This window comes from Ranitomeya variabilis, chromosome 4 (genome assembly GCF_051348905.1).
Source record: "Ranitomeya variabilis isolate aRanVar5 chromosome 4, aRanVar5.hap1, whole genome shotgun sequence".
In the NCBI taxonomy this organism is placed as follows: domain Eukaryota; kingdom Metazoa; phylum Chordata; class Amphibia; order Anura; family Dendrobatidae; genus Ranitomeya; species Ranitomeya variabilis.
This window is the reverse complement of record NC_135235.1, coordinates 595,352,704-595,367,809: the sequence shown is the minus strand read 5'-3', so window position 1 is coordinate 595,367,809 and position 15,106 is coordinate 595,352,704. Positions and strand designations below refer to the sequence as shown.

At 45.3% G+C, this 15,106-nt stretch overlaps 1 protein-coding gene and 1 long non-coding RNA gene across 3 annotated transcripts in view; one reads left to right on the top strand and one right to left on the bottom strand.

Moving 5' to 3' along the window:
* Positions 1-8,423, bottom strand: part of LOC143765956 (uncharacterized) — a 46,892-nt gene extending 38,469 nt beyond the window's left edge. The window contains exon 1 of one of the 2 annotated variants that reach the window (XR_013213486.1): positions 8,298-8,423. This is a non-coding gene — a long non-coding RNA (uncharacterized LOC143765956). Of the gene's footprint in view, positions 1-8,153; positions 8,277-8,297 lie in introns of those variants that run through there. The other variant, XR_013213487.1, reaches the window with a different exon arrangement.
* A 26-nt stretch (positions 8,424-8,449) lies between these two features.
* TSHZ2 (teashirt zinc finger homeobox 2) overlaps positions 8,450-15,106 on the top strand; it is a 184,382-nt gene continuing 177,725 nt past the window's right edge. Inside the window, exon 1 of the mRNA XM_077253207.1 lies at positions 8,450-8,773. Within this exon, the coding sequence (XP_077109322.1) occupies positions 8,734-8,773 (40 nt within the window). The 5' untranslated portion in view covers positions 8,450-8,733. The remainder of the gene's footprint in view (positions 8,774-15,106) is intronic.

Here is a 15,106-nt window from a genome sequence, read left to right as displayed (position 1 = left end):
TACTGTCTGGCATGCCTTGGTGTCCTGGCCCTCGCTGGTCCAAGTGTTGTCCATCCTGACTTGCTTTGCAGCACTCTGACCTCAATCCATGCTGCTCACAAGACCCACATCTTAAGAATCCACCTCACCAGGTGAGCCGATAGCACTTCCACAGATCACACACATATTAAACAAGTTTCTACCTACAGATCACACCCATATTATAGACATCTCCTCAAACAGATCACACGCGCATTCTATGTTTCCACCCCAAGACCACACACACACACACACCAAGTCTTCGTCAACATATTATACTGACATCCTACAAGCCTCTGCACCCTTTGACTTGTCAGTGGCTTCGAGATTCTGCTATATGATATTATATAGTCACTGCCTGCCAGTTTGAAATGGGGGATCATGTTTGGCAGTGGAAATGTTAAATGTAGACTTAATTTGGCCAGATTGACTTCTACAACGACAGGCAGCACAGTCATAGTCACAGACACATCACCACCTGCCGTATGTTACAGTAAAAGTCATTTATCTGAGTGTTTATACAATCAGTCATCATTACCCGGAACATCACACATAGATACAGGAAATATGCAGAACATATCTAATGTATCAGTATAGCGGCTGACGTTTTGCACAGTGCGGTGTCTTCCTCCCCAGAATTTTACATCTTCTATTCACACTGCCCCGTGAGGCAGGGAGGGTTATAACAGAGCATCTCTTACCTACCTAATCTATCATCTATCTCATATTTTTCACTATTAGGGTTTTTGTTGCATCTTGATGTGGCATCCCGTATCTGCTATTCCATGGGACTTTCCATTACAGTGTTAATATCGGAAGGCATGACACCAGTGTGACCACAGCCTGAAGATCTATTTTCCTGCAGGACATCCCAATATGGTCCACTCTACACCTGGAACATGTAATGGCTCTCCTGATGGCTCTACCTTATGTATAACAGTGTTATCTCCTCTTGTGGAGTCAGCTGGTAGTAATATATGATAGATGCCAGGTCTCCAGGTTATAGCATCCATCTGGTCAGGAGATTAGGAGTCACGGTGATACAACACTTGGTGAACTCAATACAATGTGCTAATCCAACCATCAAGACGTCAACCGAATCTCCCTACCTGAGGATTCCCACTGACCCCCACACACCACTGGTCAGGATTTTCACAAATATTAGGTGTTCCTAGGAGCAAATACGCCACTTCCCCCCAACGCAAACTTGTCCTGTAGATCATCAGCTCTTCAGGTTACAGCTCCCACCTTGATCTTATTGCATAAAAGGCATCCACACACAACTGGTTTAGATCATTACCTTTTTTTGTGGTTTTATCCCAATTTTATTAAAGGGTTGTTCCCATCTTCATAAATGGGTATTGCCAGACAGTGCTTGTAAATACAAGTAATTTTGTACTTTACTGCTCATGAAAATTTTCAGCCATTCTTGAGATATCAACATTTTTGTACACAGATCATTGCCATGGAGACCGACCACCACTGCCAGAGGGCAGAACACGCTCCAGTCCTGAGGGTCGGCGGCAGTGCATTGAGGCTATTGAGGCGAGAGACTAGCACGAGTTTCTCGCATTGCGCTCGCAAGTGTGACCCCGGCCTTAACTCCAAATACTGGCCAGTTTCATCTCAGTGTTTATAAGCTAGACAGCAGCGGTGGTCGGTCTCCTAGGCAATGATCTGTCAACAAAAGTATTCATAGCTCAAGAACAGCTGCAAATTTTAAGAAGCAGTAAATTGCAAAATTGCTTGTTTTCACAAGTGCTTTCTGACAATATCCATATATGAAAACAGGACTAACCCTTTAACCCCTTAATCCCATATGACGTACTATCCCATCAAGGTGACCTGGGACTTAATTCCCAGTGACGGGATAGTACGTCATATGCGATCGGCCGCGCTCACGGGGGGAGCGAGGCCGATCGCGGCCGGGTGTCAGCTGACTATCACAGCTGACATCCGGCACTATGTGCCAGGAGCAGTCACGGAACGCCCCCGGCACATTAACCCCCGGCACACTGCGAACAAACATGATTGGAGTGTTCCAGCGGTATAGGGAAGCATCGCACAGGGAGGGGGCTCCCTGCGTGCTTCCCTGAGACCCCCGGAGCAACGCGATGTGATCGCGTTGCTCCGAGGGTCTCTTACCTCCTCCTTCCTGCAGCAGGCCCGGATCCAAAATGGCCGCGGCATCCAGGTCCTGCAGGGAGGTGGCTTCACAGCGCCTGCTCAGAGCAGGCGCCGGGAAGCCTCCAGGAGTGCACGTCAGATCGCCGATCTGACACAGTGCACAGCAAAGTGTCAGATCAGCGATCTTAGGGTACCGTCACACAGTGGCATTTTTATCGCTACGACGGCACGATTCGTGACGTTCTAGCGATATCGTTACGATCTCGCAGTGTCTGACACGCTACTGCGATCAGGCACCCAGCTGAGAATCGTACGTCGTAGCACATCGTTTGAAACTTTCTTTCGTCGCTGGATCTCCCGCTGTCATCGCTGGATCGTTGTGTGTGACAGCGATCCAGCGATGCGTTCGCTGGTAACCAGGGTAAACATCGGGTTACTAAGCGCAGGGCCGCGCTTAGTAACCCGATGTTTACCGTGGTTACCAGCGTAAAAGTAAAAAAAAAAAAAACCGTACATACTCACCATCTGATGTCCGTCAGGTCCCTTGCCGTCTGCTTTCCGCTCTGACTGTCTGCCGGCCGGAAAGTGAGAGCAGATCACAGCGGTGACGTCGCTGCTGCGCTCTGCTCACTGTACGGCCGGATCTCACTCAGAGCAGGAAGCAGACGGCAAGGGACCTGACGGACATCAGATGGTGAGTATGTACGGTTTTTTTTTTTTTTACTTTTACGCTGGTAACCACGGTAAACATTGGGTTACTAAGCGCGGCCCTGCGCTTAGTAACCCGATGTTTACCCTGGTTACCCGGGGACTTCGGCATCGCTCCAGCGCCGTAATTGCAACGTGTGACCGCAGTCTACGACGCTGGAGCGATAATCATACGACGCTGCGACGTCACGAATCGTGCCGTCGTAGCGATGTAAATGGTACTGTGTGACGGTACCCTAACACTATAACATAATGCCCCCCCTGGGGCAATGTTATAGTGTAAACAAAAAATATTCACATGTGTAAAAAAAATTTAAAAAAATTCCCCCAAAAAATTCCCCCTCCCCAAAAATAAATATTGTTCCTATAAATACATTTCTTTATCTAAATAAAAAAAAACAATAAAAGTACACATATTTAGTATCGCCGCGTCCATAACGACCCGACCTATAAAACTGTCCCACTAGTTAACCCCTTCAGTGAACACCATAAAAAAAACAAGGCAAAAAACGCTTTATTATCATACCGCCAAACAAAAAGTGAAATAACACGCGATCAAAAAGACAGATCAAAAAGACAGATCTAAATAACCATTGTACCGCTGAAAACATCATCTTGTCCCGCAAAAAACAAGCCGCCATACAGCGTCATCAAAGAAAAAATAAAAAAGTTATAGTCCTCAGAATAAAGCGATGCAAAAATTATTTTTTCTATCAAATTGTTTTTATCGTATAAAAGCGCCAAAACATAAAAAAATTATATAAATGCGGTAATGAGGTATCGCTGTAATCATACTCAACTGCTTTATCCATTTTACCAAACGCGGAATGGTATAAACTCCTCCCCCAAAAGAAATTCATGAATAGCTGGTTTTTGGTCATTCTGCCTCACAAAAATCGGAATAAAAAGCGATCAAAAAATGTCACGTGCACGAAAATGTTACCAATAAAAATGTCAACTCGTCCCGCAAAAAACAAGACCTCGCATGACTCTGTGGACCAAAATATGGAAAAAGTATAGCTCTCAAAATGTGGCAATGCAAAAAATATTTTTTGCAATAAAAAGCGTCTTTCAGTGTGTGACGGCTGCCAATCATAAAAATCCGCTAAAAAACCCGCTATAAAAGTAAATCAACCCCCCCTTCATCACCCCCTTAGTTAGCAAAAAATTAAAAAAATGTATTTATTTCCATTTTCCCATTAGGGTTAGGGCTAGAGTTAGGGTTAGGGTTAGGGTTGGGGCTAGGTTTAAGGCTACAGTTAGGGTTGAGGCTAAAGTTAGGGTTAGGGTTGGGGCTAAAGTTAGGGTTAGGGTTTGGATTACATTTACGGTTGGGACTAAGGTTGGGATTAGGGCTAGGGGTGTGTCAGGGTTAGGGGTGGTTAGGGTTACTATTGGGATTAGGGTTAGGGATGTGTTTGGATTAGGGTTTGTTATAATTGGGGGGTTTCCACTGTTTAGGCACATCAGGGGCTCTCCAAACGTGACATGGCGTCCGATCTCAATTCCAGCCAATTCTGCGTTGAAAAAGTAAAACAGTGCTCCTTCCGAGCTCTCCCGTGCGCCCAAACAGGGGTTTACCCCAACATATGGGGTATCAGCGTGCTCAGGACACATTGGACAACAACTTCTGGGGTCCAATTTCTCCTGTTACCCTTGGGAAAATACAAAACTGGGGGCTAAAAAATACTTTTTGTGGAAAAAAAATGATTTTATATTTTCACGGCTCTGCGCTATAAACTGTAGTGAAACACTTGGGGGTTCAAAGTTCTTACACCACATCTAGATAAGTTCCTTGGGGGGTCTAATTTCCAATATGGGGTCACTTGTGGGGGGTTTCTACTGTTTAGGTACATTAGGGGCTCTGCAAACGCAATGTGACGCCTGCAGACTAATCCATCTAAGTCTGCATTCCAAATTATGCTCCTTCCCTTCCGAGCTCTGCCATGCGCTCAAACGGTGGTTCCCCCCCACATATGGGGTATCAGCGTACTCAGGACAAATTGGACAACAACTTTTGGGGTCTAATTTTAACTGTTACCCTTGGAAAAATACAAAACTGGGGGCTAAAAAATAATTTTTGTGGAAAAAAATGGATTTTTTATTTTCACGGCTCTGCGTTATAAACTGTAGTGAAACACTTGGGGGTTCAAAGTTCTTACAACACATCTAGAAAAGTTCCTTGGGGGGGTCTAGTTTCCAATATGGGGTCACTTGTTGGGGGTTTCTACTGTTTAGGTACATTAGGGGCTCTGGAAACGCAATGTGACGCCTGCAGACCAATCCATCTAAATCTGCATTCCAAATTACGCTCCTTCCCTTCCGAGCTCTGCCATGCGCTCAAACAGTGGTTCTCCCCCACATATGGGTTATCAGCATACTCAGGACAAATTGGACAACAACTTTTGGGGTCCAATTTCAACTGTTACCCTTGGAAAAATACAAAACTGGGGCTAAAAATATTTTTTGTGGAAAAAAAATGAATTTTTATTTTCACGGCTCTGCGTTATAAACTGTAGTGAAACACTTGAGGGTTCAAAGCTCTCACAACACATCTAGATGAGTTCCTTAGGGGGTCTACTTTTCAAAATGGTGTCACTTGTAGGGGGTTTCAATGTTTAGACACATCGGTGGCTCTCCAAACGCAACATGGCGTCCCATCTCAATTCCTGTCAATTTTGCGCTTGCAAACAAACCCGTGCATGACGTTTACCAAAATAGGGAGTGAAGCGCGCATATGCGAGCAGGAGCAGGGGGTTCCAGCCTTGACAGAGATGGTCCGGTGTTGCGGAGTACCCACCCCGAACGAGGAAGAACCAAAGTGGTCCCGCAAATTACGGCAAGGAATGCAAAGAATAAGGGAAGAAGTTGAGAGCCTGAAGAAAATCATTGCTGCTGTCTTGAGGCCCAGTGTCATACCCTGAGGTAATTGCCGGCGAAGGATAGAAGAAGTTAGAGGAGAGGTGCGGAGCATCAGAAGTACCCCAGCAGTTGCCTCGAAATTTGCTTTCAGGACGTGGTGTGAAGAACGTTTGCAGATGGGATACGCTTTCCACAGAGTCCGACGATTCAGAAGGAAGCGCCCACCAGACAGGCGCAGAAGTGAGTGCTGGACATGCGGAAGGATGGGACACCTGTCCAGAAATTGCCCTACCTGAGACCGAGGACGGCGGAGAACCGCTCACCCCTTCGAAAGTACTGATAATTGGAGAGAATGCTGCCCCTGGGAGTGATGGTATGGTGAGAGGAGAGGAGCCGCACCTAGAGTCAGACAGAGCTGTGACAACAGACGCCGAGAAGAGATGAAGAAGGTGTCGACGATCCAAGGTGAGATGTCTAAGCTGTCTAGGCGCATGCAGGCGGGTCTGGTGGAACTCCAACCTGGATCCGAAGGTCCAGTCTGTGAGATTCGACCCAAAGGAGAAGGGATGTCTGCCAGAGTGGTCCACTGGAGTAAATCACTACCTTGCCCATCACAAGCTCCTGATAGAGGAGAGAAGGTGACACGTTTTACTAAGATGCCCGCTCCTACAGTTCCCATTTATGGGAAGGAAGAGCCACTAATCTCGTCCCCTGAAGTGGAAAGTTTGCCGCCTGCCAGCTCAAGGGACTCTGATCCATTGGGAGAATTGCAAGATGCCACTGAGGTACCCCCGCCAGAAGTAGTAGACTATGAAGAGGAAGAATTTCTCGTCTTGACTGACGAGCAACTCATAGACCGTTTCTTTTGGCAGAATGTGGAAGAAGAGAGGCAGGAGAGGACGTGAAAATTATGGGGCTCAGAAGAGCACGAAGAGTTTTCCCTCGTGGAGTGGCAAGCTAAAAGTGAGGGGGAATGTAAGGAGGTCCATGAGATGATGGGTACCTGTGTGCCAGGTCCAGAACTAAAAGAGCTGCATCCTCTGTTTCTGGGGGGAAGCTTGGGAGAGCCGGACCTTCCCCTGCAGCCTGGAGGAAGCCCTAGTGAGATGGAGTTTCCTGCTGTCCCAGGGAGGAAGGGAGAACCAAAAAAGGGCGAGCGGCGTCAGAAGGGGAGGAGAAAGTGCGTGAAGCAAAAGCCTGGCGCGGGCGGAATGCAGTGCATAGGGCAGCGCAGAGAGTAGCGCGCAGAGTGGAGCGCCCTGTTTTCCCCACTAGAGGGTACAGGTGTGGTGACGGGCCATATAGAAGGAGCCCCGGTCGCCAGCGGAGAGAGCCGTGCTAGTGGAGAAGGTGCAGCACGCGGCTGAGGAGAGTTAGAACTCCTGCTTCAGGGCAGCTAGCAGATAAGGCACGCGCCCGGCCGTGAGAGAGATGGACGGCAGAGATTCTGACGAGAAGCCCGTTGTGGGCAGGTCGGCACCCGGGCATCGAGGTGCGAATCGCTCTGTGTCAGTGCTGCACGTGTGCCGCCTGACAGAGACTGTGACTGGGTACTGCAGTTTCCTGAATCCCTGATGCATATTCGTCGAGCCTCGCCTAATTCTGACAGGACTGTGGCATATACTTGGCTAGCCACCGAAGTCTCTTTACTGCGGACTCCACAGGACGTTTCGAAGACTGAGGCTATGTTCACACGATGCGGTTTTCGCTGCGGATCCGCAGCAGATTTGCAGCTGCGGATCCACAGATGTTTTCCATGCAGGGTACAGTACAATGTTACCCTATGGAAAACGAAATCCGCTGTGCCCACTATCCTTTTTTCGGCTTGAAAATCAGCGCAGATTTTCAGCGTAAAAAAAGAAGTACCATGTCAATTCTTTCTGCGGATTCCGCAGCGGGTTTCCACCTGCACCAATAGGAAAATGCAGCTGGAAACCCGCAGTGGAATCCGCAGTAGAAAAAGGACTGAAAACCGCAGTGAAAACCACCGCAGGTTTTGCACTGCGGTTTTCACAAATCAGGACCTGAAAAATCCGCAGCGAAAAAAGGATCGTGTGAACAAGCCCTGAAAGTTGCCAGTCAGGAACGGATTATCGCTTTCTTCAGGACCACACCGGATCCACGTTGCGTCGACGGCTATTGGCACCATTCCTGTCAGGAAGACGCCTGATGGATAAGCGACTTTATTGAGAACGACTTTCTTTGTTTTACCTGCATTGATTTTTTCCCAACCAAAACCCCTGTATTACCTATTCTGCCTACATTTTACCTCACGTTTTCCCTATTCTGCCTACATTTTACCTCACGTTTTCCCTATTCTGCCTACATTTTACCTCACGTTTTCTCTATCTCCCAGCATGGAGTAATACCTTGTTTATTAAAACCTGTTAACCCTTGATCTGCCTCCTGTCCGTCACTGCATCCCGCTACCTGCTTACACTATCACGGAGCCGTAGACTTGCATTGGCGAGTTTTGTCCACACACAGACACTAGCAGCCCCCTGCGGCAGGTTAAATGTCGGCTGGTTGGGGGGCTGACCTCTTGCCCTCCGCCAGGTCCTGCAGGTGTCGGCAGCACTGACCTGTCACTGACCCCGGCGCTGCAGGTAGTAACCCGTGCAGTGCCGGCCGGCGGCGGCGGCGGCGGCAGTGGCCGGCAGGGGAGCTGCGTACCTCTGTCCCCTCCCTGCCATCAGTCGGGGAGGAGTTTGGGAATGTTCAGTTTGTTCAGTAGATGGATGATCGCCTCCCCCGCCGCCTGTGCTGCTTGCAGCATGTGTGATTGAAGAGGCTCCGGTGCCGCCTGCCTCTGCCCAGCTCACTCACTCCGGGCTGCCATCTGACAGCCGCCGCCGTGCCCCTGCCCGCTAGCGCTCTCTTGTATCACCCCCGGTCGGATGATTACCGAGGAGGCTGCAGATCGCCACCGGCCGCCGACACTTCTGCCTCCCGTTTATTTCTCATGGTTTCTCGCCATTGACTTGTGACCTGGATTAAGAAGAAGGAGGAGAGAGAGAGATGCCCAGGAGGAAGCAGCAGGCACCAAAACGGGCAGCAGGTAAGCACTGGCAGCAATCTGGTCAGATGTCACCCCCTCCCCCTCCTGCAACTTTCTCCTTCCACTTTGTAACTTTGCATGTGCTGGTGCCCACCCTGCCCTGCCGCCACCTGGGCACTGCCAGCTGCACTCCTCCTGTTCCCACATTTCTTCCTCTGTCCTGTGCACAAGTTGCTTGTTCCCTGCCAGCCGCACCCTCTGGTGGAGCCCGGGCTTCCTAGATGATTGCCATCTTGGATGTGACACATGATTGATCGCCCGTCATGTGGCCGCCTTTGATCTCTTTATTCTTTGATGGCTATCAATAAATCATTCCCCATGGTAACTGGTGGCGGAGGGAGCTGGTGACGCACACGCTGCCCCCTGGGTCCTGGTACCCACCTTTCCCTCATATGTCGAGGGTGTCTTTTTTTTTTTTTTTTGAGATTGTTAAAATTTATAATTTTGATAAATCGTGTGATTTAAAAAAAAATGTTTTTGGTGGACGGAGACCGTCCCGTCCTTGTGAGGCTCAGGCCTGGTCAGCTATGGGAATTCGCCTTCTGCCGTCACGGATTTGGGTTTTCTTGAGGACCCGACGCAAATTTCAAAGGGGGGCAATCCCAAAGGGGGGGGGGGTATGAGTTATGAGGGGTTAATAAAAGCAGGGACGATTCTGTGAAAACGTTGACGTTTACGAGATACGGCGACCATGTAGTAAAGTTTCTGGTGCCCCCTCCGTCCGCACTGTGCCAGCTACAAGATCTTAGGGGCGTCTCGGAAAGTTTTTGGCTGGTGGTACAAGTTTGTCTCAGCTGACTGTCGTACCCACAATGGGGTTTTTTGATTGTTTCGTACCCCTCGGTGAAGAAAATGCTCATGGGCAGGAGACATGGCCGCCTTGTTAGTTGCTTAATACAATGTGCGTTCCCCGTGTCGTTCCCTCATTCAGTCAGGGCAATGGTGGCTGGGTAGAGGTGGGGGGCTGTAGACTCCTGGTCATCTCAGGACGAAGCTTGGTAACTTCTAGATTTGTTTTTCCTATATTTTGGCTACTTTGCCCCTCCGGTCCGTGCTCTCCAGTCTGTGCCCTCCATGAGCTTGGCATGTTCTATAACCCTCCGCACACAAAAAGAAAGCACAATAGAGGATCTGCCGGGCACAGCAGCTCTTGACCCCTGTGGGGGGATTTTTCTGCCATTTTTTTGGAAGGTCTATATTACTATGAATTTTGTTTTGTATTCGGGAGGGGATAAAAAACTTTAAAACTAAAGAGAGAGGGCAAAAACACAAAAGAAAAGAGGAATGAAGGTTAATTGGGCGCTAGAGTCACTAAGTCGGTCACATCTAAAATTCCTGGAGCAGAAAGGACGAGTTTGCCATTTGATTAATGAGTAATGGAAAGGTTTCCAGCAAGAAGTGAGGAGGCGATGTCGCCGCTCTCTGGGGCGGCCAGGACATCATACACAACGAGGGGGCGTCCGCAGCTTGCGCCTCGTTCATTATATTTTTTATTATTTTTTTTACGGTCTAGATACGTTGCCTTTAATTGGTTAATATGAAGCGTTCCCTTGTCGAAGCCGCCGCTTCTCCTGAGTCTCGATGATCCCTGTTTGCGGTGACGTAAGGACGACCTAAAGCCTATAATTTCAGGATTACACAAACGCATGCAAATATATTCACGCGGTGGGCTCGTTTTATTCCGCTGAAGTAAATTGATGCAAACACCATACAGCTAAAATCGCCGTGCGCACGCTGTGAATATTTTATGAGCGATTTCCAAGAAAAGGGTAGGGGAAGGGGGTGGTTGGTGGACAACTTTATGTCCGGGGGAGAGTTCTGCATTAACCACTTCTTTCCGAGGGTCCGGCGTCCTTTTCCGCGTCCTGTTCTGCATACATCCGGTGGCTGTACACGGAGATGATGATGGAGTTCGTCCACGCTACCTGCAACGTGCTCTTCGTACGACTGTGTGCAGGTTATTTAAGCAGCGGAATGTACAGTTTTATTTATGGGGTGGGGAGAGGAGGCGATGGACCCCAGTAATTTTCTGAAAGCGATTTGTTAGAGACGAAGATTCGTCTTACTGTAAACATTAAATTCCAACCATCTCGTGAATTCGTGGTATATTGCCATTACTGGAGAAGAAGCCCCCCTTCCCAGATATTGCACATTATTAATCCTGCCTTATTTCTGTTGTACGAGCCCCCACATCTCCTCTGTATTACACAATATTAACACTATATTGCAATTACACCAGTAGAATTATTTTGCGCTTTTGCTCTGCGTTTCGCCCCATTTCTGTGGTCTTGTGACCAATGGTCAGTTCATTGAATGTTAGACTGTATTTGGGGCAAACGTAACGTAATCCTAGGCCTGGCTCAAGTGAACTGCAACGGGCGGCGTGTGATCGTCGTGAATCAGTTATCAAGATGGCGCACGACCATTTCATTAAGCAGTCCACTAATTTACCGAATAAAGACGGCCATTTTTACCATAAGAGATTTATAATTTAACCAGTCTATCTATATTGGGACTTGCGGTGTGTCCAGTGCACGGCAGCAGCTCTGTAATTACGTGACTTGACTCCTCTGACTGGAAATTTTGTGGATAAATCACTGGGGTCTACCTACAGTGGAACCAGGGTAAAATTGGATACTGATTTTGTAATTTTTTTCCTCACAAATTTGTTTGAGGGACAGTAAGCCCAGGGCTCCACACCTTTCCTCAGTGTTGCGCAAATTACCTCCAGATTTTCACATTGGACTCCACAAAAGCCAATATATATAAAAAAAAATAAATATATATATATATATATATATATATATATATACAGTATATATATATATACATATATATATATATATATATATATATATATATATATATATATACTGTATATATATATATATATATATATATATTTTAAATGTTTTCCTCTGAAATACCCTCATCTTAAAATGAGACATCACTGCATCCCACTGGTCCCCTGGACTATATTGGAGCGGGACGTTTCCTCCATGCGTTATGTACAATCTTTGTACAACTTGTCGGATTGTGGTGCAATTTGAGCAAGAAAAAAAAATGTTCCCAAATTTTCACCACAAAAATATTAAACTGATAAAACATGTTGAGGATGCAAATATTGTCAGATATTTGTAGCCTTTCGTCTCGTTATTGATGGAGTTTGTTAGTCTCTTTTCCGGTGGTGTTAATGTGGAGACCTCAGCGGTGGTCACAGGAAGTCCGTGCCCCCTCATTCTTATAACACTTTGTTATATGGAGGTGCTCTTATCTCTCCGGATCGGAGACCGGTCTTCTTGGTTAACTGGAAGCCATTGATTATTTCTTAGGGAAGTCGAAGAGTGGGGGTGATTCTCCTTCCAATAAGTTACCCCTTTGTGTTCAATGGGGGTCACTCAGGGGAACTGTATCCACACATGATGCTAATCGTAAGTCAAGTGGCTGAATCTCGTCTGCGCGAGGCTGATTGAATGAGACAGCTGAGACGCAGATTTGTTTTAAGTCATCTATTGATTTTCTTCATCTTTGGTATTGGGAGGCGAGTATTAACCCTCTTACTCAGATTATGAATTGTACGGCCGAACACTTTACAGAAGGAGAAAGGCCACTTACCATGGATTAGTAAATGATAGATGTCTAACCGTCCTCCTGAGATGCAGCTACCACCGAGACATTTTAATACAGTCGTGGTGCGCTCCTTTTGCTGGGAAAGGTAGTGGTGGTGGGGTGGGGGTGAGCCATTACATACAGTATGTGCCACATTCCACTGCATCGGCACGGAGAGGGTTAACGCAGAGATGGTAATACTGTACAATCCAAGAATCACTATACCGCCAGATGAGGGTTCATTGACATTGTCAATACATATTAGTATAGGAAAGTACAGTTTATATGTATACTTATGCTCAAATTATACTTATACATAAAAAAATAAATTTTATATACCAGTATATAAAATATATACACAAAAGTGTACGTATTGCTACAGTAGCATATACATGCATGTGTGTCTGTGTGTGTCTATCTATCTATCTATCTATCTATCTATCTATCTATCTATCTATCTAATATAATATAACAATACGCTTTTCTTGTATTAGTATATCAGCATATGAAGAAGTGAATACCGGTATACAGTTTTACTAACATATATAGGCATGTGTATAATGTGTATGTGTACATATTATATAATATCTTACATATGCACACATATGTATATATGTTGGCATAACAGTACATACACTTTTCGTCGTTCGCTGGCATAGGAAGAAATGTATACATACTGTTATACTAACATATATAAATATATGTATATGTTTCTAGATGTGTGTGTATGTAATGTATAACATAAAACACTCGTAGGCAGAAGGAGACTTCTACCTTTATAGTTATACTCATATTATGGTATAGGTATGCACAAATGTCTATATATTCACAGGATGCACTGATTTAGATATATAGAATGAGGGATGTACACCTATACTAATGTCCACAGACTCTACAGATATCAGTGTACACCTATATGTGCATTGTACATATAGAGAGATGTGCACACAGTTGTACCAGTGCATGATATGGCCGCCGTATGTATAGGGACGTATACGTATAGCCATACTCCTCACTTATACATTTGAAGTAGACGTGTGTGTTTATATGCTGCAAGTAGCTATATTATGTGTTAATATAACTATATGTCCACTACTTACTGTGCTGTTTTCTTATTTGTGTGTGTATGTATGTATGTATATATATATATATATATATATATATATATATATATAAATTTTTTGTCTTTTGTGTGTGTGTGTATATATACGGTATACAGCAGTCTAGTAAGTAGTGGACATAAAGTAAAGTTATGTTAACACTTAATATAGCTACATACAGGTGTGCTATATATATATATATATATATATATATATATATGTATATGTATGTATACTATATATATATATATATATATATATATATATATATATATATATATATATACATTCATTTTCTGGGACATAGACTTACAAATAAAGATGAAAGGATAATGCAAAGGGTTTTTGTTCTTTATCGTTTCTGTAATAATCTGAAATCCACGTTGATGAAATTGTTGCTGAATATCCACACGTTGTAATTCTATTGATATTTTGGTACTTGTACCGGATAAAGCCTCCCATCCTGCCCCCGAATGTTAGACGGGGGGAGGGCACCTTTTGTGCGGTAATGATTATATCCAGAAGATGTGCATCACTAACGAGCTGGAATCATCCCCCCCCCACCATAGCATCCAGTGGTAGATGTGGGTCCCCACTCCACTGTACAGGATCGTTCCCTGCCATGGACGCGCGCCCGACATCACACTGGTATCACGCAGGTACCGACTGCGTCACAACGAGGGGAAGAAGAAGGAAAAAAACTAAACAACAAAAAAAAAGGATGAGAGAAGATAAATCCCTGACTTCAAAAATAACTTCATCTGTCGCTGCTAATGGCTTCTCGGTGCCGACTCTCACCGCTCGCTATTAATTTATGCGGAGTTTGTTTGCCAGTAACCTTGGTGTTTAGAATCAGTTTTAAATTTTCCACCTGAGAGAATTGATGGGCGAAGAAATTCTGTGTTTAGATGAGAACAGATTTATGACAGAAATAGTGTATCAGAAAGTAACAATTTAGAGAGGAGGGGGCGAAGCGTTTTATAATCGGCACAGGAAATCACAGGGCCGAGAAGCCGGAGGATAGTGCCACAGCGTGCGGCCTGAGCATTACATGTAACCAACCTGCAGTCCCGGATGTACAGTCACATCATAACCTGGGGCTCTGTGGAAACCACAGACCTGTTCGTCCTCTCTTATTTTCTCAGTTTTTAGGCATTGATGATAAATTGCATTCAAATTTTATATATATATATATATATATATATATATATATATATATATATATATATATATATATATGTTTTGTTTTAGTATTAATTTTTTCCCCCTATTTCTTAACTGCAGTGGAAAAGAAGTATATGTAAAAAACTGTTTTTCTGCAGAGCTCTTCTAGCATGTTTGGATATGAATGGTACACGGAGCGTTTCGTTGACCCCCAGTGTACGCTACCGCAGGGTGGATTTTTTTTTTCATGCAGATTTGTAAAATAAAAGACTTTCTGTAATAGTTTAATAGTTACAAAATCTCCCTTTTACACCCTGGAGAAAATCCACAGCGTAAATTGAGCGGCGCTGTAATTTTTAAATCCGCGGCATGTCAATTAGTGCTGCGGATGACAACACGGATTTTTACTCTGCAAATGCAAATTTTAGACCCCTTTTTTTTCCTTCCGCTGTGAACATAT